This window comes from Vanellus vanellus (assembly GCF_965231255.1).
Source record: "Vanellus vanellus genome assembly, chromosome: 2".
In the NCBI taxonomy this organism is placed as follows: Eukaryota; Metazoa; Chordata; class Aves; order Charadriiformes; family Charadriidae; genus Vanellus; species Vanellus vanellus.
In genome coordinates, this window is record NC_138906.1 from 122518848 (window position 1) to 122543174 (window position 24327).

Below are 24327 nucleotides of genomic sequence, written 5' to 3' on the forward strand. Positions count from 1 at the left end.
CCATCTCCTCCTGCCAGGAAGATGGTTACGGAGACATTCCTCTCATCTCATTCATCACAGAAGACTGTAAAGTGAGCTTAATGCTGCCCCTTGCACATCAGTTCAAGCATGCAGAATTTGCTCTTCCTGGAACAAAACAGCTTACAGAAAAGAGCTAAGAGCTCACCAGAAGCTTAAGATGGCTTTCGTGAAATAGCTGGTGAAGAAGATGCTCTGCGAAACCCCAGGGAAAACTCATCAAGGCTTTGGGCCATGTGTTTTCATTAAGCCTGAACACCATCTGCATGCAGGTAACAGATGCTGTACAATCAAGTGCATCACCCAGCCTGCCTTGGTCAGTTAAGTAGGTGGTGAGTTTAATTATTCCATTTAATGTTCCACAATTGCATAACATATCATTACGTAGGAAAACCTCAGCAACATTAAAAAAAATTCATTTCAGTGGGCGCTCAGCCAGGTACCTACAAAACACACAAATGAGTATCTTCAGCTTCATCCCCATTCAAGCTTGTGCTAACATTTGCTCAGAATGAAGGGTTAATTTGTGCAACAGCACAAAGAAGGGGCTGTCTGGTCAGGTGAGCACGTCTGCTGTGAAATAACTACCGAGAACTGTCAGCATGTGGCTTGTGTTACAAGGGAGGACTACCAACCAAGGTTTATTTTGCAACAACTGGAAGCTAAGAGAAAGCAGAATGATTAGAAGCCAGAAAAAAGAAAGAAGTGAGGTTCTCACTTATTTAACATGCTATCATCGCACTGAGGAGCCTTAACTTACACGGTAATCTGCTTCACTGGACTTTCCCTGGCTGAGAACCAAACAAGCCATGCATTAAGATACACCTTAACATTACCCTACCGCATCATGAAAAACAAAGCACAGCCCCAGCCAGTATGAAATGAAGTTATAATTTATTGTTAAAAAAAAAAAAAAAAGACACAAAAAATAAAAAAGACAGTATTATGGACTTCATGGCTCTGTGCAAAGAGATGTTTCAGGTCAGAGGGAGGTCACACTGCTAGCACAAATATAAATGCCAGTGCTGCTTTTCCACTCCGAAAGATGAACTCTACAACACCATACAGCAGTCAACTAGTAAAAGCTGTCTTGTTTTTGAAAAGGCCAACATAAGTTTCCGCAAATAGTTGCCAGTCACATAGCTCCCGCACAGGTAACACCTTAAGAGGAATCCGATTTCTTTTCACCTTACTGGAAGGTTCACAGCAGGTAAAAGCCGAAGCCAAAGCTGCCTCCTAGCACAAAAAGCTGAGGGGTCCCCCCGTGTAAAAGCGGGGAGCCCAGGGCCTGGCACTGAGGAGACAGCCCACCCGAAGAGACAGCGCAGAGGTCAAAACCAGCCAGCTGTGCACAGCCAGCTCCTCCGAACTGCCGGCACTGCCCAGGCTAACTTCAGCCTCCTTGGCAAAGAGGGTCTCTGAGTATCACAGGTACCCGCAGCCTTTCCAAGGGAGGCTTTGGGGTATCGCCAGGTGTTAATACCAGGCTGGGTACCACAGCATCCTTCTGCCTTTAAAAAAAAAAAAAAAAAAAAAAAAAAAAAATCAAAATCAATCATAACTCAGGGCCTTTCTCATCTGTGAATCTGTGTTTCCTTTCACCGGTAGGCTCATCCTTTACACAGTCTTCAAACAGCTCCCAACACTCTGGTTCTTGTTCTGCCAGTTGGTTGCTTAGGCTTCTGATCTCTTGAAATACAGGACAACAAAAAACAAGGTGTGACCGTCCACAAAAATCTGCAGACAGCAACTCCTTGTTCCATATAAAACAAGTAAGCCAAACAAGATCAAGATGTACGTCAGATTTTTCACTGTTAACTTCAATCTGGTCTCATCTGACGCAGAGACACGTGGAAGCATCACCAGGGCTCAAGAAACACTGCACCGAGTACGTTGCTTTTAGGTTAGTAAGAGTACAAGTTCTTTGAAAAACATACACAAACACCCCCAAACTGTTAGCATGGGCAGTAGGCTACTGGAGGAGAACTCCAAGTAGTCAATCTTCCAGTATCTTTGAGGCTTAGCATCTATTTTTATTAGAGTCTGAATTCAAAGAGCAGTGTGAATTCTTTCACTTAGGGGACAAGACTGCGCTCCTAAATGACCTTCTCTGGTTTTGATACATGCAATGGAGGAGAAACAAAAGAAACAAGTATGTGACAACTCAGTAGAAGGCAAACCTACTATACTCTATGTTAATCAAATACCTGCAGTGCTGTCATACGTGACCATTAGACAGCAGTTGTCATCAGGGCGAGGAAAGAAGCAAGTGAGCAAATGCCCTTTTTCCCTTAGAAGCACGGACTTCACCAAATGGTTCTGCTGTTTCAGGCAGACTGAAACTGCCACAGTGGCCAGGACAGCTTCCATCCCACTGCCCATCTACCACAGTGCTGTCAACGCGATCCTTCACCTCCAACACTCAGTCCTATTACCACACTATACTTACTTTCACTAATACTTAAAGCTTTCTTCTTTTATAATGCTGAGTTTGGAATTTACATTTTGGGGGAAGAAACACAAAGTTCTTGTTAAGTCTGAATATTCAAATTAGGACAATCGATTTTATTTTATTATTATTTAGCAGATCACGCAACCTCTCCTCTTGACAAATGACTTCTATCTGAACTCTGAGGGTGGGTGAAGGGAGGAAGTCAAACCTTTTGTTTTCTGCATGCTGCATCACACTCCAGAGTATCTGTTGGGTATTTATCTATGGAGACATACCTCAATGAATGTCAAAGACTAATAAATATTAAATTAGGGTGGTTTGCTTGCTTAAGCTTTGGCACTGTACTTGGTTACTGAGTCAAATCTCGATGAGCTGTTCAGCCTGTCAAAGCTATTTCTTCCGCAAAAATAAAGTTTGCATTGGTCCATGATGTAGGTCAGAGGAAAAAGTTCATTAGGAGGAGAACAACATCTGAATTTTCCAGTTTGAAACATCATCAGGAATTTGTATGGAAAAAATCCACATCCTTGTAAAGCTGCTTAACAAAGGAAGGAAAGAAAACCCCAGAAATACTTTGTTACATGAAGAACCTCACTTGAAGCAACGGATCTACAAGGATTGAAAATGTTGTTGTTTTTTTTTTTTGTCACTATGACCAAACAGTTGCTTGGAAGAGTTACTCTTGCATAAAATGCTTAATGGGAGAGAAGTAAAAAGAGCATGTAATTGTAGAAAACACTACTACTACTGAAAAAAACACAAACCTGCTTTTAAAGTCTCAAATCAAATAGTCATTTCATACAGACACAGAAAAAAGGTTGATAAAAAAAAATAAATTACCTAGCTGATCAGGCAAACTTCTTTGTTTAAAGAAGCGCAAAACAACTTGCATAAGGGTGTATCATACAAAGTCTAAATACAGATTGCTGGTGAGTTAAAAGGGTAAATATTGTAATTTCTAGGAGCAAATATTGTAGTTTCTAGGAGTGAGATGGAAAAAAAAAAAAAAATACAGCCACACAACCAAAACAAACCCAACCCATGTTAAAATTTAAACATCTCAGGGCTATAAAATGTAGCGTACTAAATTTTTAATTTAAAGTGGGCAGATTCATTAGGAAAGCCTGACAGTGGTCTCATCTGACTGTGTCTGAACAGAGTGGAACAGATGAAAGCAGAGGGCTCTGTCCCCAGCTGCACAACCTTTTGAGCTTGCAACACAAAGTCCTGGAACAAAAATTGCAGTTGTATCTAGGACTGTTGGTAATCACCCTCACTTTTCAGTTTCCCTTCTTCCTTCTCAAACAATTTCCCACGTAGTTTTAAGTATATGCTTCCATTTAATTGTTCCATTCCTGCAGCACATTCATTTCTGCTGGTTCCTATTATCCGGATCAACCAGTACTTCTGTCATGATTCAAACTGCAATCAAACCCCCCTCTCTCCAAAGAAATCCAAAGTAATATTGACTTGACCTTCCATAAACTGCATAGTCTCCACATCTTTCAGTGGATGAAAGGCTTCCCCTGACAGCATAAGGATTCATTCTCATTTTGATTTTAGGATGACTTGTATTTTTCCTTCCTTTGCCAAAAGCAAGAAAAAGGAAAAACATCACAATTAAAGTAGGGAAGACCAGGCAAAATTAGTTTAAAATCTTGCATGCTGCCTCTCAAATTAAGATTCAACCAGTTGGTCTTTAGGGTTGCTTTTTACATTACAAAAGAGGTTTTGTTTCGTTTTGTTTTTTAAAAAAAAAAAGTGTCTTTTTTTTTTTTTTTTTTAATATATTTTTGAGTAGCAGGAAAGCCCAGGCATCCAAGCCAGCTCAGGCTGTGCCTCACAAACTCACCTTGAGTTTCAGATGGCCTCTTTGGTACTTTGCTGCAGAGACCACGTAGAAAACGCCCAGGAGACTGATCCAACCCCCTCCAGCCCAGACTGAGACACTCAGCTGCCCAGAAGTGCTCATCTGCAGCAAGGTCTGTTACCAGCAATTACACTTTTCTCAGTCTTGGATGGTGGAGGGAGAGACACTGCATCTTCTCACAGCTTCAGGAAGAGCTGAGCAAGATGCAGCTACACAAGAAACAGTTTGTCCAAGATTAAGCCTCTTCCCACTGCGCACCTTTTTCCTTGGATGAAACACGGCTGTTGTTGGCTACAGTTGGCCACGCTCCAACAATTTTCAGTCATGTCCGAACAACAGGACATCCAGTTTCCTTCACTAACCCTACCTGCTTAGCGAGGAAGGGGCAAGGACGGCATCACCCTCAGACAGCCTAACATCACTACTTTGCGGTACTTTGTGCATTGATGTAATCCTTCAGCCTCACAGTGCTGCGACCAAACTTTGCTCTGGGTGACCATTAAATATTTCACAATCAAGAGAAAGGAGATAAGGCTTTATTTCTGCAATTTCTAATCCCTCGGCAAAAGCCTGATACAATCAATTTGCTTTAATCCAACTGATGCTGAACTCGCTGAACTCAAACTATCACCCCCTAATACCTAACAAGAGGGCAGAGACTCCCACCCCCCTCTTCTTTTTATGCCTGCCAGCAAGAAGACAGATTTATTTCTTTAGGATTAGCATTTTGCTATTGGAATGACTGGATATACCAGTACTGTTGCAACAAATCAGCATAAACCATAATCTTGTTACAAGGCTATGGGACAGATTAATCCGGTGAAAAATCCAGTTTGTTCCAAGACAAGCTCTTCTCTAGCTGCAAATACACAGAGACAGCATCTCAGCGAGCCTTCAAAAAACCTGTTTGACCTACTGCAGGGAAGAGGAGCACAAATATTTTAAATAAACACAAAGTGGAATTCTGGTGCCACTGCCACTGATGGTGAATGCTCTGCTGACTTTAGCAATCTCATAGTTTGAACCTTGGCATCTTGCTTGCTTTGTGTTCAGAAGAAAACTAGTGGGGAAAAAAAAAAAAAAAGCAGAGTAACAACACAGATTTCATTGAGCTTTGTTTGTGTTTGTTTCAAGCCTTCAGAACAAACATCACAGAATGAGAAACCTTACTTTTTATGAACTGAAGCCAAACAAGCCAAAACACATCTTTCAACACAGACTGCTCTCCACCCCCACACAGGGAAAAAAAAAAAAAACACTCAGTACAACAACATCTTAACATTTGCATTCCAAAACACAGTAACTTTCTGCTGCTATCATAATTACTCTTCTTATTAATGCTGAGCATCATCAGATGTAACTGCAGATTTGCTGTATCCTCAGGACAGATTTAGCTGTAAGATTGATCCAACAGAACAGTCAATCACCATGGTTACTTACAAACCACCCTAGAAAGTCTCAGCAATTCTTTAAACTAGTCCCATACCCTAAAACATGTTGAACAGTGCCAACTATTTATCATGGTATCTTATATTTGAAGGAAAAAAAATTTAAAAAAATATTTTAGAATCATTCAATTAATTGAAAACTGAGGTTCTTATGGAAGAAAGTTTTCTGGTTTTGAAGTCACATTAAGATTAACACTTCAGATTTGTGATAAGGGCAAAGAACACCAAGTCTAACTACACTTAAAATGATCACAGGTTAGAAATACAGAGAAGGAGAAAGCTAACTTTTCACTGCATGCAATAGAGGTTCCAGCCTAGTTTAATGTTACCATAGAGGGAGAGGGGGAAAGGAATTTTTATGTCCATCTCACATTTAGTTTATTTTCCATTTTGAATTCTCAGGGCCAAAGTCGGGGGGGGGGGGGGGGGGGGGGGGGAAGATTTAAAATATTCATTTGCCTTTTGCAATCAAGGCTCTGGTTTGGAAATGAGGAATCCAAAGAGCAGCTTTCATAAGCAGTCTGATAGGTATGAATAAGGAGAATGACAGCGCTACTCGACCAAAAGAAAGACACAGCAGTAATGAGACTTCTGAGCAGTCTGCTACCATCCAAACCAGCTCCTTAATGAAGTATTTAAAGACAGATGAGGTTTTCTTTCATTAGAGGCAAGCATTCCTCATGCTAGAAAGCTCCTGCTCAGATGCTTCTATAAATATTGTGAGGTCCACTGGAGGATACGCTTCCAAGTCCCTGTCTAGCATCAGGTGCCCAGTTGGAGAAGCTTAATACCAAGAGGGGGAGGTCAGCATTTAGCATTGCACTACATGCCTTTACTGGCTTCCTATTTATTTCCAGGCACAGATGTGCCTTGACTGATAAAGCTGAAGGTGGCTGCGCACCTTAGCTGCTGCAGAAGTCACCTCTCCCCTCGTGCGATGGTTGGGAGTCTGGTCAGGGAATCTGGCTAAAGCTCCCCAGATTCAGGATGCCAATGAAGAAAATTTTAACCCTGCTGACCCCATGGATTTAAGAGCTAGAATTTGATTCTAGATCGCCCTGGCAGACAGAAAAGCAGCCTATTCATTCAGACATTTCCTGGGCACAGCATGAGAGCTGGGGAGCTCTCATTGACGGTTATTTATAATTAGATGATATTTTAAAATAGTACCCAAATAAACATGCTCAGTCCTCTCATTATATATCCCAGTCCTAAAGAGAGAATATGCTGCTTTGTGTTGCACAGCAGTGATCCCTGTTTGAACTCGGGGCATCGTGGACAAGCTCATAATTAAAATTAAAGTAGCCCAAATGCAGGAGCTGCTCAAGCATAGTTTTCTTTGGCTTTGAAAGAACTCATCATTACACTTTAATTTTTAATTTGGCTCTGATTTTTTTTTTTTTTAACAGCCTGTGTTAAGGATAGAATAAAACCAGTCGGAAGCGAGCAGAAGTTCAGCTCTGCTCTGAAGCCGGGTGGCCACCTGGCTGCTTGCCCAGTGGCCTGGCCCATCTCAGAGACTGCGCCGGCACTAATTGATTGTGCACACATGGCACCCGCTTCCTGGGGCTGACGTTGCCTCTGCATTTTAGCTATGTTCATCCTACCCCTCCTGCTCAACCTGGAAAAAAAAAAAAAATAAAAAAAATCAAATATCGCTAACAATGCCCCATCAAACATGGGCTGACCACAGATGCGCACAGAAATTTTGGATGTTCAACTGTAATTAGGCACCTGTTTGGTTTGGTTACATCCTGGTACAGTAGAAGTACCTGAGCAATATGGGAATACTAACAAGAGGAATGCAATCAAAGCTGCACCTAATTCTTTTCTGATCAAGAACAGTCCTAATTCTAAATGCAATTTATTTCCATTGTTTCAGAGAAATCGACACTTAAACTGCAAGGTATAAAAAGAATGGCTTTGTTTTTAGTAAAACATAAAGGGTAAGTGAGTAACATCCCTTTGATAATATTTTTATCATCTTAAGACGGCACAAAACAAAAGAGAGAAAACCCCTCCTGCGAGGAAGAAAGCTTCTACTTTTGGCGAGCAGCATGCAGCAAACACAGAGTGAAGAAAAGCCCATCATGCCTTACTTTCCCCTTGAGGGCACATTTATCTTCGCCCACAGGCCATTTGGTCTTAAGATATTTTGTTATAATATTGACAGGAACCCAAATGATATTTGACAATGCAACCCATAAAACAGGCAACAGAAATGATCTTTTCCTCCCCCTTGCCCTACATTCAGCTGCAGCACCGCTGCAGCTTTGCTGTTTGTCCACAGCCACATCCTGGGGTCAGCGACTGCAATAACGTGCGTGTAACCAGTCACATTTTCTATTTTCATACGGAACCCTATCACCCCTCCGAGTCACATACGCACCGTTGCTTTCTATATTCTCCTGCTAGGAGTATAATGTAGCTTCACATTTGGAGACAGAAAAAAAAACAAAAAAGTACGACCATAATGAAATGACATAAAGGCAACTCAGATAAGATCTCAGATATTACCCAAAGTCTGTGGTTATGGCCCCCTTCGAAGAGCAAAAGGGGAATTTTGACCTTTTAATAAATAGAAGACTGAACAAAACTGTTAAGAAAGAAGCAGGAATAATTTAATGTTTATGGAAACCAGTCTTCCAACAAGCATATACATGTTAGATTCTCCTGGCTAATCGCATCATGTAACAAACAGACAGGTATTACTATTATCTTACAAATACACAGCATCTCCACTCACTTTGTCTAAGTCCAGCAAGCAGTCAGTGCTGGCTGACGAAAGGAAGCATTGCATGCAAAGCCTCCCGATTCACCTGTGAGTCCTGCCAGCAAAAACTCCCTTTACCGAAGTTAAAACAAACAGCACATCAACAGCAAAGCGCAAGACTCCACAGAGGGAGACCCATGTTATCCGCACTGATATAAACCACTCTCCGCAGCGCAGCCCAGAACACCTGCCTCCTTCCAACACCAAGGAGCTGCAGTTCCGATTTCTGGTCTCAGTGACCACAAACTTTCAAGTCTCTAGAAGTGTCTGAAAAAACCTTCCCTGCTTGCTTTTTCACCTCTGGTAGCACACACAGAGCTGTCACTCCTGGTGCACCACAGAACCACACATCATGCTGCTGTCTGGTCTGAGAAACACCCTGATTTCCTCCAAGCTGAGGGAAACGAAGCGGGCATGGAGGGATGGAGAAGCGGGCATGGAGGGATGGAGAAGCGGGCATGGAGGGATGGAGAAGCGGGCATGGAGGGATGGAGAAGCAGAGTTTGCAAAGGAGCTGTAAGAAGCTGGAATACAGGACAAGAACACAAGAGCAGCAATGTGCCAGCAATGCTGGAAAAGGTGAAAGGAAGGACTATCCCATCTGAAGGCAAGAAAGGATAACAGAAAAACAGAAGCAGCTCCTTGCACTGCTTCATTCTGCTACGGCTAGACAGTACTGGGTATTTTACCTCACAGCAACCTTGGAAATGACTGCAGACAACTTGCAACACCTACTGGAAGCCCACAAGTGCAGGACAGTAGCCATGGGGATGGAACGAATGACGCAGACTGGAGCCAAGGGTTCCTTGAATCCAACCATGCCCTGAAGGGACCCACTGAAAGGCGCAACGTGAAAGATGGACAAGAAGAAAAGATCTGTGCACATGTGCCTTTTGTTTCACCCCTCTTCTTAGATAAAAAGTTTCCTTCATCTTCCCACCCCAATCTTCCCTCTTTCATCTCCAAAATGGTGAGGTGCCAGCAAGGAACAAGAATAGTCAGTGCTTGCTTTTAGTGGGGCAAATAAGTAAAATTGCCAATTGGAACAACAACAACAACAACAAAAAGAGCTGCAAACAGAAAAACAAACACATGGGAGGGGGTATCTGAGCATTTGTGGATTACTTTGAAACATATCCTGCAAATACTTCAGTAACTGAATATTCAGCGAGCCCAGCTCGCTTCAGCCACAGCAGCCCGAGGAGCGGGGCACACTGCGATAAGGCCGGCAGGCACAATCTTTACATAACTGCGTATATGTACACAGGGACCTTCCTCTGCTTTACCCTCAGGTCGGGCTTGGGCACACAGTCTCTCCATCCAGGACAGAGTGAAGAAGCACTTTAGGGTGGTTAGCCTCTAGACTCTCTCTGACCACATCCTTCTTGCAGAGGGGAACCATGTCCCCAGCGCAGCCTTGCGTCCAACACCTCGCCTTGGGAGGACGTGCGCCTCCGCACCGCACCCCAGCTGGTGGCCATGCTCCCCCAGCCAGCAGCCGCAGCCCCCCCCCGGCCTTTCCCTGGAAACCCACAGCCCACCAAGCTATGTCCTCATCTATGCCACCGACACGTTTTGCCACGGAGGGGCAGAGATGAGCAGCGCATGGCGTGCACCGGCCTGTCCAAGGGGGCTTTTAGTCCCTTACTCAGCTTTTCTTCCCACATCCCCCCAGCTCTGACTGTAAGGAGAAACTCCCCGGCTTCCTCACCGCCACCACTTTGCCAGAAGGTTTCCCCTGTTCATTTCACAAATAGCATTGCAGCATGTTAGGCCCCATCCCTGGAAGTGTCCAAGGCCAGTTTGGATGGGGCCTTCAGCAACCTGGTCTAGTGGGAGGTGTCCCTGCCCAGAGCAAAGGGGTTGGAACTAAGTGATCGTCAAGGTCCCTTACAACTCTAACGATTCTATGAGTCTATGTTGCATTTTACATAATATTTACATTTGAGTCACTAAGGTTCAGCCCTGGTGCGAGGAAATTCCGTTGTCCACTTCATCAGGCATCTCGGGCATCTTCCAGCCTCTTAAGACCATATTTAAAGCTCTATCCTCGGTTCTCTTTAGGAGCCCAGCGATACCCTCCCAGGTCAAGGAAACATGCACAAGTCCGAGTTCTCTGTGATTACAACTTGCACCAGTTATAACACCAGGGAAGAAAAAGCCAACAAACAAAAAGGGCACTTTCCAAACAATTTTGCATTTCCTGAAGGTTTGCACCTCCAGGAAGCTCCAAGAGATCTTCCCCACGACAAGATTTGCTACTTTTCCTGGTAAAACTCATCACCCCCTCCTCTGCTGAGAGCACATCAGCTCCTGCCCGGGCACGGCTGCGGCCCCCGGCATGGGGCTCCCCAACTCCCCTGAACCTACAGCCCCGGCAGCTCTCACTGGTTACCTCAGGTCTGCACCGCAGCTTGGTCCAGACACTCGCTGTGGGTTCTGCAGGCTCAGGAGCATGTCCCTCTGCACCACAGACCCGGCCTGTGAATGTCTGTAGAATTTGGCAATTCTTGCTCCCTATCTGCAACCTCTATAACATCTTTGCTCTTGTTTCTCCCACGTATAGCCCGCCACTGCGGTAGCTGTTGGTGTTGATGACCTCTTTCCGAAGGCCAAGTTTCTGATGACTCCTTTGCGCCAACTGGAAGCCAAAGCAAACTACGGGGGATGAGGATGCTGGACTCCAAACCCTCCTCATCCCCAAGAAGACATTTCTACCTGCCAGCACGCAGCAACAAGCCCGAAGGGGGGACACACCGTGCAGCAGCAGCACAGGAGAGATGGAGACAGAGCAGCTACTCCTGCTGATGCCTCAGCCAAGTGTGCAGGTGCCCCGGCAGAGATGCAGAATTAGCAGTTTTATGCCGATGTGCACACTGCAACAGGGACCGCAAAGCAAAGACACACTCTCCAATCTGCTTATACGCCTCCATTTTACATTAGCAGATTTGGCCCCCCGGCGGAGGTGCAGGGAGGTTAGCTCCACAAGCTTCTCATACTGTAAATGGTATGAAAATCGCAGACCACAAATGCTACGTAAAACTCGTTCCAAAGGGAAGCACCATTAAAAGCAAAAATTTCAGGCTTGAAATATTGGCTCACTGGGTTTTATGAAGGTTGGTTTTGAGTCATATGCAATCCACATTAAGGTGATGAATATTTTCCTATAGGGGAGAGACTTAAGCTTCCTTAATCCAACCAACTTGTTACTCCTAACGCCAAAAGGAAATACAGCAACACCCATGCCCTTCACTGCTGACAAACCACCGCTGGAATGACTGGAACATGCTGTAGCTCTTCCCACAACTTCCACCGAATCCTGGAGCACCAGACCTGGCAGTCCAATACCCTCCAGCACTTCATCTTGGCATACTCCCTGGAGTTCCTTTGCTGGGCTATTACAGGGAGTGCCAATTCACGTAATCACCGAAGCCAGGAACACCTAGTCCCAGAACAGCACTTACAGACACAGCGTAAAACAACAAAACCCTTCTTTCCTACACTAGACTTGTACCATTCCTTACTACCGTATCTCGCAACAGCAGCATATGATTCAGCACACCACATTTGTTTTAAGATTAAGGGCTTTACTAAGTGTTCAGGACACCTTAATTCCTTTGATTTTATGTATATCTTATGCCTCATCTGAAAGTTCCGTGTAATTTAAACGGAGGGGGGAGGAAAAAAAAAAAAAAAGAAAAAAAAAAGAAAAAAAGCCAAGGCACTAAGCTTCCTCTACGACTTTATCCATGGATTTAAAGTTATAGCACTTGAATTACAGAGTTTGTCCAGGTATATACACAAAGACTTCACCCAACAGAATCAAAACTTTAGAAATTGAAACAGAGAGCTATAAATTTCACACCTTGAGTGGCACAAAAGAATATGAACATTTATTAAGTATGTAAGAAATAAGAGCAAGGCAACTATTTTGCATCTTAGCAACCCTACCAAGGGTCCAGTGTAGTGCGACTGGCCCACTGGTTAAAGAACACCCAGTACACACTGTTGTACGTTAAATCATTGCCAAACATGAAAGCAGCTCATAGAAATCATGGATTTTTAGGTCTAAAACAGGTATGCTGCTGAAATCTTCCTCTGCCTCACTGGAAGCCTGTGCTACTCCTGGGAATTGGTGTTGCCAAGTTACTGGCCTCCATCTCCAGGAGGGCACTATAATCTTCACAGACACCATTCGGTAGCTGCAGATTTTAAATGAATTAAAAGCTTTTTCACTAAAATGTTTCTGGAACACATCTCTGCCAGCAGGGGAAAAGGAAAAAAAAAAAAAAAAAAACAAACCCACAACCAAAACAAAAATCCAGGAGCAGTGGTTAGTGGCAACCTGTCAACTGTTTTTTCATTCAATTGTCTTGATGGAAACAGCAGACCACAAGGTAAAGGAGGAAAGAAGAGGAAGCAAGGAGGAGATGCTTCTGAGACTACACTTTAATGGCAGAACACACAGTACAAACAGTTGCGGTTTCAAAGCAGCTCAGCACGTAAGGAAGAAATGAAGCCATGTGGATACAGCATATCTTGAGGATTTTTGCCTTTGAATCAGAGACACTTGTCTGTCTGCCCAATTTATGAGAATTGTCACCCACCACACTGCAGTACACCACAGATGGCCGCATCCACAGCGGGAAATCAGATCACGGCCACTGCCCAGGGTCTGAGCATACCTGAAACCTCTTTCTTGGTCCACTCGAAAGCTTTGCCCTACCCCCACGATTCCCTTTAACGATTTATTCAATAGCAGACTACTGAGACACCCTGCACTAGCTTCTGGAAAGAAGGAGGTCATTCAAGACAATTAAAGCACGGATAGCCGCATTCAGAGCTTAAAAGAATAAGTCTCTTTGTAGTTTCAAAGTATTGTTCAGCTGCACAGATAACTCGCATTTGTAGAGTGATGCAATACGAAATTGTCATTATGTACACAGCCACGCTGTTCTATTGAGTACGATGTTCTTTGATAAGCTGCGAGGGTGCTCAGTTTCCAGATATTTGGAACCAGAATAAGCCCTACAGTAATGTGCTGCAGAGAACAATAGTCCCCTGAACGCGACTAGGGTAGACGGACGTCATCATGAAAAGTTTTGAAACAGGAGAGAAAAAGAGAACCTGAAATAAAATAAATAAGTAAATAAAATCTCTTCATCCCCACGAGCAACAGCAGCACAAACCCACTATTCACCCACTGCTGATATTCACAAGACCTCACTCCTGGGTTAAAAAGAAGAAATCACCCTCTAAATTTGTTACCTATTTTACAGATTTTTGCCTTTCTTTACAGCCATTAATTGTGTCATTTTACCTTAACAGCAACCACACATTTATAATGCATAGAGAAGAATTTTCTTTGGAGTCTCAGTGGCTCGTTGTGATCCACGGTCTCCCTTCCAGAAGAGTTCAGCATGGTTTCCCCACCATGCACAGCAGGGAATCACTCCTCTATGAGTTGAGGACAAGTTCCACTATGTTTGATCCCAAGAGCATCAGTTTCTGTAACATCTTTTGGTTTGGGGTTTTTTTTTTTTGAGCATGTATAAAAATGTTTACCCTTTGTGAAAAAAATAAATAAAATCAGAGGACCACATGCCCTCCTAATCCCAGGAACTTCAGTCTTTGTATACAAGCTATGAATTTCTGTGAACTCTTCCAGTTCATACCCAGACTGCGCGTGAAAACTACCTACTAGCAAAGGCTGCTCTTTACTTGTGGAAACACAGCAACAGTGGCTGGGGGAAACGGAGTCCCGCTAAGAAAAAGAATGACAGACTCTTGGAACCCAAAGGGAGCAGTGAGCTTACGAAGAAAAGTTCAGCCTGAAGGTCAGCTCTATGCAGAGCAGTATTTTTCCAGATCTTAACCTTGATAGCATTTCTCCTCTACCCTCCAAAATTATCCTCAGAAAAACAATTACCAGAAATTTAAAGCCCTGAGATAATGACGCACAACATCATTTCAGCATTAGCAACAAAATACAGTCACAACTTCGCTTTTAGCCTTTTCTACCAATGATCTGAAGACAGCCAAGCCAAGCCTCAGATGCATCCATGTTTTCTGAGAGACAGGCAACAGTCACCTTTTGCCCCATTGCAACAACCACACTCCGATAAGATCTCTTTCTGCTTTGGGTTCCTGGAGTGAAATCTTTTCCCCACTGCACCCACCTGTCGTGGTTTGGGCTGGACTGGCCATTAAACATACCTCAAACCAGGACACCACCCACAAGCCACTCGGTGTCATCAGGGTGGGATTTAGCTGTGACAACGCAGATCAGGATGGTGGGGTCAGGGTGGGGAGAGGACAGGAAAAACACAGTACAAAGCTCACTCCTTTCTTGCTCTTTGAGTCTTGCTTCTTTTCATCTGAAACAGCCCACTCAGTGAATTCTACAGCGTGAGAAGTCCATTCATTTATTTTTGGTATGGTGTTTAGTGCTCTTTTAGCAGTTTTGTATATGAGTTATCTTCTAGAAATACTTAAGGCGTTATGTATGTTGGGAAAAAAACCCACAGAAAAAAACATTTCCTTTCTCTCAAGAGTGACAGCTTTATTTTTTTTTTTGCAATCTGCTCAATTAATATAACAATATTCACCAGCAAAACATTAAAACATATGAACAGATGAAAACAAACAAAACTTGACTTATGACTTAGCAGCATCCAAAAGCATAACCTGAAACACAACTAAACAGTCTTAAAACTTCATCTGAAAAAACAGAAGTTGACGTATTTATCATTTCTAGATGGATAAGGTAGGCACTGTTGCCTAACTACTTCCAACTATATCTTGATGTAACAACAGATGACTTCCTCCCATTCCTCTGTTATCCCATACCATCAAGAAAACCCCTCCCTTCTTCACAGAGGACCAAATTTAGCCTGCATAAATATTTCATAAATTCATCTTGTCAAGAAATCAAACTGAACTACTTAAGGGCATTCTTCCAGGAGCTGCACATCCAAACTCGAAGAATAAAACTGCATTCATCATACCCACTCTCCCCCTTCAAACTGAAAGGCCTGAAGGTGAAGCAACAGTGAAAACCTGGAGATCTTGTGAGTATATCATCTAAGAACATTACCCAACGAGTGCTAAACTCCATTAAGAAATCTAGAAGTGACACAATAAGGCTGGCACCTTCTGAAGAAAATACATCTCCAGCTTTTCAATCCTCTTCTACATCCTGGTCCTCCAGAAGAAACAAATTCCGGCTTTCACAAAATTGAAACAACCAGCCGAGAAACAACTCGCTGCTACAGACAGAGAAGCCAGCCACGAAATCAAAAGGTGACTGAAGACAGACATCTACAGGTGGTTTGATTTCCAACAGCATGAAACACATGCAGCTTCTGCTGGTCTGGAGAGGAATTCAGCACCTAAAGAAGAGACGAGGCCATTTCTGCACAACTGAACCCTGACCTGTCGATGAGTATGTGCAGCAGTGCGGAGACAAGAGCTGCATCCTAATAAAACTAACACAAGATGCTACCTTGTTAGCAGAAGTAGCCTTAAAGTTCCTGAACGTTGGGATGACACATTTGGATTGGACTCTGCATTTATTTTCTTCAATATTGCCTCAAGAAATTCTGACAGAGCTCCACTTGTCGGCTTTGCAAGACAAGGACAGGGATGCAGAGCAACCACCCCGGGACGGCAGGTGCTCCAGTCATTCCAACAAACATTGCACATCCCCCACTTCCCTCCTTCAGGAGGCCACATGCTGATTCAGGGTTGCTTTCTCTTCGAGAAAAAGTGTTCTCTTCGTACCACCAAGACCATGGCGTCTATGTTCTTTATAAAATATTGATTTGTCTGCCATCTGTAGTCCCAGAAGTTAAAAGGTATGTCCGTACGAGTGGGTAAAAGCAGACCCAGGAGCCCCTGCCTGCATGCTGAACTGGCCAGACCTCAACCAGCTCCTGGCAGGGTTTACCATGGGGTTGAACCATTACTCGCGGGACACTTACACCACCAGCTGCCTCGTGTCTGGCCATCTCAGGGCACGGGCAAAAGAGCTCAGGTCTGTTTACATCCACTTGCCTGAGCATATGCTTTAAGTACAGCAAGCACATGGGACAAAAAAAGCCTTCGCATAACATCAGCAACATCTTTGTGTCCCCAACAATTATGGGATATTCCTATCACCAGGTCTGATACAAGACCAAAAAAAAAAAAATTAAAAAAAAAATTACTTGCCTCAAAACCCATAAACTTTCTCTACCCACAAAGCTCTACCAGGTCCCTTCCAACGAAGCAAGACAAGAGGAGCGGGGAGATTGGAAAGCGTAACACGCAGAGAGGGAAATTAGCAAATCATCAATACATACATCCTGTTAAAGCCTGAATCACTGCCAGGAAGCTCAAGTAAATTGACAGCCTTAAGTGCAGTGACTGGAGGCCATCTTAGCTGTTTCTAGTGACAGAAGGTATTGCCACGAGAAACTCCTTAACATACCAGCTTTGCCATTCTCACGGGGCAATATACATTCGACAGTATGAAAACCAGCCAGCTGCAATTAAAAAAGGCAAAGAACCTTTTCTTTAACCTGCTCCTGAGTGCCAGCTCTGAAGAAGCACTATAAGGGATAGGAAAAGTACTGCATAATCAAGGGACAAAGTCAAAAAAGCCCCGGCTTGAATCATCACTGGACTATGGGAACTGCAGTTATGTAATAAACTGATCCTGGTCCTGACCTGCACACTGGGGAGTAACAGAGGACGATGCTTGTGCTCATTTTAAACTTTTCAAATCAATACAAAACTTTATAGGAGAACTGTTCTATTATATCGCGTAAGTACAAGCTGACTTCATAAGCTAACAAATTAAAAAGCCTGGAATTTTTTCCTGATTCGCGAGTGATCCTCTGCATTCCCTTAGAGACGGGAGAGTTGGACAGTTTTCCCAGAGCTACCACGCAACGCACATACACACTATCATAAAGCAGCTGTCTGAGCCTTTATAAAAAATTTCCCATATTTCCCCAGTTCCCTGTGCTGAAACATTACTTTCTAAGACACTAAGTCTCTAGGAAAGGTAGAATGCTGCTGTCATAGCTGTAACGTCAGGCTCGTTTCTTGTTTCCTGGAGTAAAGAGAAAGCTGCAGACTTGGAAACCGCAGGTGAGCGCCCAACTGAAGGGCAATAAAAAGTTATCGGGAGACTGTAGAGCCGTCTTACGTTACTCCTCTTTTTACAGGTCCGCGGCTTTTTGAGTGAAGCGTAACGTTTGGGACTTAGCCCACTTGGCCATTTAACGTCCCTTCTCCTTTGGCCTTGGGGCAGCATCACTTCATCACTCCCCAGCGCTGAAAATGCCCTTCCACCTTTTAATTGGAGACCGCCAGGACCTTTCCGAGGGGCGGGCAGCTGATGGCCAACAGGCTCCACCGACCTCCGCTGGACTCACACGGTAAGGGGACGCGGAGGGGGGGTGGGGGTGGGTATTACCCAGATACTTTCATGCAAGGCAACGCACGGACTCCGATGCGACTCGAAGCCTCGCACCGACACCCGGTTACGGCAGATGCCGGTGTAAGGACCCGCACGGAAAAGTACTGCGGGGAGCCGAGGGGCTGGTGCGGCTCCCTCCGGCCGCTGGAGGTAAAGTGGGTGCCCCCCGGGGGGGTCCGACAGCCGCCCCCCCCCCGCCCGCCCGGCTCCGCTCCCCGCCGCCCGCCCCTCCGCCCCACGCACCGCTGTCCAGCCGGGCGATCTGGGGGAGCCGGTAGGTGCTGACGAGCAGGTCCAGGGGGACGGCCACCGCGCTCCACTTCACGTCCTTGAGGCTGCAGCCCGGCGGCGGGCCGGGGTCCATCTTCCCGGCCCGGGGAGGGGAGGAAAGGGAAGGGGAAGGGAAGGAGGGGAGGGAAGAAGGGAAGCCAGACAGGCAGCGCCGGCGGGGCTGCAGCCAGCGGGGATGGGGACGGAGGGAGGGAAGGGGGGGAAGAAAGGAGGGAGGGAGGGAGCCCGCCTCGCTCAGCGCCGGCCGCCGCAGGACATGCCGGGCTAGGCAGAAGGGGAGGCCCGCCGGGCGGCGGCGGCGGCTGCTGCTGCTGAGGCTGCTGCTGCGGCGGCTGCTGCTGAGGCTGCTGCTGCTCCTGCCGCCCCCCGGGACCGGCTGGGGCCGCCCGCTGCCGCCGCCGCGCCTGGCCCAGGAAGCGCCATCCCAGCACTGACTAATCAACAGGGTGCGCGGAACGCCTGCGCAGCGGCCGCTCCTCCCCGCGCCGAAAAGGAAAGTGCCGGGCTGCCCGCCCGCCCGCCCGCCCGGCGGGGAGCGCCGCCGCCAAGCCTGTCCCTCTCACTCCACCCTCCGACCGCTCGCCCGACCTGCAGCTCGCCCGCCGCGAAGGGCCCCGCCGGGGGAAGCCGTCGGGCGGCCCCCGCAGGTGTCCGTCTGTCCGCGATCCGCCGGTGCGCGGGTTAATGGCCCACGGGTGGGTGGGCTGGGGATGGTGGCGCCTGCCGGTTCCCTGCGAGAGGGCGGCGGGGATCCCCCCCCCGCCTGCGCCTCGGCACTGGCTGGTGGTGGGTAAAGTGTCTCGCTTCGTTTATCACTGCGACTTTTTTTTTGAGCAAGCAGGGCTGCACTGCGTCTGCTCCCTACTTCGTTTAGCGTGGGAACTTCGCCTGTCAAACTCATCCCACGTTAAAAAAAAAAAAAGAAATCCAATTAGATGGCAACTTTGGTTATGTATCTGTTATTTTAGTTTTCACCTGTGAACCACGGATGGGTATTTAAAGTGCGATGAGCAATGCATAGAAGTTACAAGAAAATAATCTCTATCATTGTTACTGCACACACCAAGTATTACGTATATTGGGTATTAGAGAGTCTTCAGACCACAAGAGAATTTAAAACCAACTATTCTTTTCAAAGCAGCTTATGTGATGAAGTCTTATATGATCTTTGTAAGATACTTTATTTAATGTTACCATTTTTTAGGCATTTTTATCTCCAGTCTGCCAGACCGCAGAAACTCTGGGAAATTAAACCAGAAAAACACTTCACTCCTGGGTGGTTGCATTGTACCGTGCTTAAGTTTATTTTGCTCACTTCTGTGTCAAAACTGTTTATTTTATCGCAGTAAACTTGGCTACATCTAAGGCTGTACTGTTGACGAGAAACACAAAAGTGCCTTCCAGTGATTTGCAAAGCGCCTGAAAACATCCCCAGCTCACATCTCTCTCCAGGCTGTGTCTTCAGCAGGACCTATCTTTGCGACGGCTGGAGATGGCCAAGCTTGGGAAGAGCTGCTCTTGCAGGAAGAGCTCTCCTGCCGCTCACCCGTCCTCCGGCGCCTGGTTGAAGGGCCAGCCACCGCTGCGTGCCTCGGGAGCGGCTGGTGCCAGCAGCACCGCAGGCACGAGCAGGGCCGAGACAGACGCACTCTTGTTCTGCTCTGCTGCAAACAGAGACTGGGACTTTATCCATCCTCTCCAAGATGAAACAAAGGCCGTGGAAGCCAGTCGGCACAGAAGGTTACAGAAAACCCACGTTATGTCACTTTAAATGGATCCGGGTTGGTTTGAACCTCATACTGATGTGAGTCCGTGCTTTAGCTACACAGTTTGGCACAGGGATTTCCCAGCGGTATGAAAAACCTTCATTCTCTACACTCAGTCATGCTGCTGTTAGATCTTACCTACCAGAATAGTTAGCTTTAAAAATATGATGCTGGATTTTTTTTTTTTTTCAAAGTAGTTCCCTTTTACAAAGTTCACCACATGCTTTGAACAACTTACGTGAATTAAGCTATTGAAGTGCAAAGTGATATAATAGCTAACAGCATTATTGTTGAAATACGGAAAGCAAAAGCATGGTTTTAACTTGTTCAGGTTTGACAAGGTTATTGGGTGCAGTGTATAAGGCAAAGCAGATCAGGTCAGAGGGGGATTCACCAGGACTCAAAGCACTAGTCTGTCAAGAATTGTTTTTAAACGCTGTCTTGGACACCATTAATTCCAGGAGAGAGGGATACACTGCATATGCTTCTCTCAGACATCATGCACTTCTGCTGTTTGGGAAGAAACCCATCTTTCACACAGAAATAGTTACTGCTGATTTTTTTTTAAAGATTTTTTTCATTCTTCAGATGGTTTTAGATGTCCCACCGCTTATAAGTCTGTTTTCATATAACCATGTTTGTGTTTTCTCCAACCAGCACAAACCCAACCCGCTCTTACCCATCCTACTAGAACAAGATGCATTTTTTAACAATGTAACTTCTAGATACTATCTAAATTTCATTCCATTATTTCCAGGCAAGGAGACATCATAAAGCTTATTAGTATTTAAATGTCTTGCTGGAGCTCTTAGAGTGACTTCATTATATGTCCTAACTGTACTATAGCTCAACCTCCTTGAAATATATTCTAATGTTACAGACAGTATTCAAATCACCAGCACATATGAATCTCAGACGATTTCTTGGTTTAACGGCACCTTATGTATAGTTAACACTTTAGATATAATAATTTCTCTGATGTCTAGCAATGCCTTCGTCCCTTAGTGTGATCTCTTACCAGAGTCTCTCACTGGTGCACAATGCTAACGAAGCCAGAGAGGAACCCCCGTGAGCAGGTCCACCTCAGGACCTGGGCCTCACTTACACAGCACCTTAGTTTTTGTGTATGTGCCTTTGAGGCGGCGTTTAGAGACAGTCTGTACATATCAACAGCAAACTGTCACCATAAAACCGTAAGCAGTGGCAGGGAGACTCAGCATAATTCCTGAAGTTATTCTTAAATGCATTTTGAATTTACTTTCATGCTGATTTCACAACACATTTATGCAGCAGGCTGTAAAATCTCTAGTATATATTTATTCCATCATCAATAAAATTATTTTTAAAGCATTTCCGATCATCATCGGTTCATATCTATGCTAACATTTGAAATGGAGCCGTTCACAACAAACCGATTTTAGTATGGACTTGGTAACGTGCTTTACACTGCAGTATGGATACACCAAAGAAAACCCTGAGCCTCCTACAGTAAGTTTCATGTGAAGCCATCATAATCAGTATTTCTTTAAAAAAACACATGAATTTGCATTCCTTCTTCCTATATGTGATTTGCCTTTATATCAAAGGCCTGATTTTCATAATAAATATTTACATGTCCAATGGGAAACAACAGGAGATGCAGTGATTGTTTCAGAATCAGATCCTAAATACCTACCTTTCTCTGAGGCGAGGGGGAAAAAGGAAGGAGAACAATGCATTTGATACACCTGATGTCTGTGCATCTCATGTTTTGAAAGAGAACACTATTCCTGTCTTACTGGCAAAATCCAAGCAAGCTTTGCTCACGCAAGGTATTCTAAAGAGATCTGAGGGTCTGGTGTGAACATTCACCTTTTATCTTCTATTTCACTGTAAGAGGTGTCCTCCTTTTTCCAGTCAAATCCCTTACTTAACCTTCATTCTAAAAATTCCATCTGTGGGAATCTGTGCAACACAATAGACTATGTATGGACAAAACCAGAAAGATAAGGTCCCAAAATGTTAGAAAATTGGATTTACAAGATAGCGAGAATGTTAGAAAGATGCATAGTGAGAAGACCAAGGAAAAAATTGGTCTGTTATTCCATAGAGGTGGAAATCTATTTAATCGTGACCTAGTGACTGGTGATGCCAAGACGCCAGTATCCTTAATGCCTTTTTTAACCTCAGTCTTCAATTTAAGAAGGCAGATGTGATTTCACTACTAGCACCACTGACAGAACTGTAAGAGCTTAGGTTAGAGAAATGAAGAAATAGGCTGCAAAATACTTAGATAAGTTAAGGATTTTTGGATAGACTGGACCAGATGAAACTCCCTTAGGGTTCAAGCAATGTTAGAGCTGCTCCTGATTATCTCCAAGAATGAGTGCAGTTCCAGAAAACTTGAAAAGGACTCCATAGAATCATAGAATCATAGAATTGCTGAGGTTGGAAGGGACCTTTAAGATCATCAAGTCCAACCATTAACCTACCCTGACAAAAACCACTTATAAACCATGTCCCCAAGTACCCCATCTACCCTTTTTTTAAACACCTCCAGAGATGGTGAATCCACCACCTCCCTGGGCAGCTTATTCCAATTTTTAATAACCCTTTCAGTGAAACTTTTTTTCCTAATATCTATCTAAACCTGCCCTGACATAACTTGAACCCGTTTCCTCTTGTCCTATCAGTTGTCACCAGGGAGAAGAGGTCAGCCCCCACCTCTCTACAACCTCCTTTCAGGTAGATGTAGAGAGTGATAAGGTCTCCCCTCAGCCTCCTCTTCTCCAGGCTAAACAACCCCAGCTCCCTCAGTCGTTCCTCATAAGATTTGTCCTCCAGACCCCTCATCAGCTTTGTAGCCCTTCTCTGGACACGCTCCAACACCTCAATGTCCTTCTTGTAGTGAGGGGCCCCAAACTGAAAACAGTACTCAAGGTGAGGCCTCACCAGTGCCGAGTACAGGGGGAAGATCACTTCCCTAGTCCTGCTCACCACACTATTCCTGATACAGGCCAGGATGCTGTTGGCCTTCTTGGCCACCTGGGCACACTGCTGGCTCATATTCAGCTGGCTGTCCACCAACACCCCCAGGTCCTTTTCTGCTGAGCAGCTTTCAAGCCACTCTGCCCCAATCCTGTAGTGCTGCATGGGGTTGTTGTGACCCAAGTGCTGGACCTGGCACTTGGCCTTGTTGAACCTCATACCATTGGCCTCAGCTCATCAGTCCAGTCTGTCCAGATCGCTCTGCAGAGCCAACCTACCCTCAAGCAGATCAACACGCCCGCCTAGCTTAGTGTCATCTGCAAACTTACTGAGGGTGCATTCAACCCCCTCATCCAGGTCATTGATAAAGATATTAAAGAGAACCGGCCCCAGCACCGAGCCCTGGGGGACACCACTTGTGACCAGACACCAACTGGATTTAACTCCATTCACCACCACTCTCTGGGCACAGCCATCCAGCCAGTTTTTTACCCAGCGAAGAGTACACCTGTCCAGGCCATGAGCAGCCAGTTTCTCCAGGAGAATGCTGTGGGAAACAGTGTCAAAAGCTTTGCAAAAATCCAGATAGATGACATCCACAGCTTTTCCCTCATCCACTAAGTGGGTCACCTTATCATAGAAGGAGATCAGGTTTGTCAGGCACGACCTGCCTTTCACAGCTGACTGGGCATGATCACCCTATTCTCCTGCATGTGCCGTGTAATGGCACTGAGGATGATCTGTTCCATGACCTTCCCAGGCACCGAGGTCAGACTGACTGGCCTGTAGTTCCCTGAATCCTCCTTCCGGCCCTTCTTGTGGATGGATGTCACATTGGCCAACCTCCAGTCAGCTGGGACCTCCCCAGTTATCCAGGACTGCTCATAAATGATGCAAAGTGGCCTGGTGAGCACTTCCGCTAGCTCCTTCAGTACCCTTGGGTGGATCCCATCTGGCCCCATAGATTTTTGCACCTCCAGGTGGTGAAGCAGGTCCCTCACCATTTCCCTTTGGATTACAGGGGCTTCATTCTGCTCCCCATCCTTGTCTTCTAGCTTAGGGGTCTGGGTACTCAGGGAACAACTGGTCCTACTGCTGAAGACTGAGGCAAAGGCGGCATTAAGAACCTCAGCATTTTCCTCATCCTTGGTCACTATGTTGCTGGCCCCATCTACTAGAGGACAGAGATTATCCTTAGTCCTCTTTTTATTGCTAATATATTTATAGAAACTTTTTTTGTTGTCCTTGACAACAGAAGCCAGGTTTAATTCTACCT

The 24327-nt window shown here is 45.2% G+C and overlaps 1 protein-coding gene across 1 annotated transcript in view; it reads right to left on the minus strand.

Moving 5' to 3' along the window:
• GAREM1 (GRB2 associated regulator of MAPK1 subtype 1) overlaps positions 1-18391 on the minus strand; it is a gene marked incomplete at both ends in the record, with an annotated part of 99209 nt that extends 80818 nt beyond the window's left edge. Inside the window, one exon of the mRNA XM_082479298.1 lies at positions 18271-18391. Coding sequence (XP_082335424.1) covers positions 18271-18391 — 121 coding nt within the window. The remainder of the gene's footprint in view (positions 1-18270) is intronic.
• Between the last annotated feature and the right edge of the window lie 5936 nt (positions 18392-24327).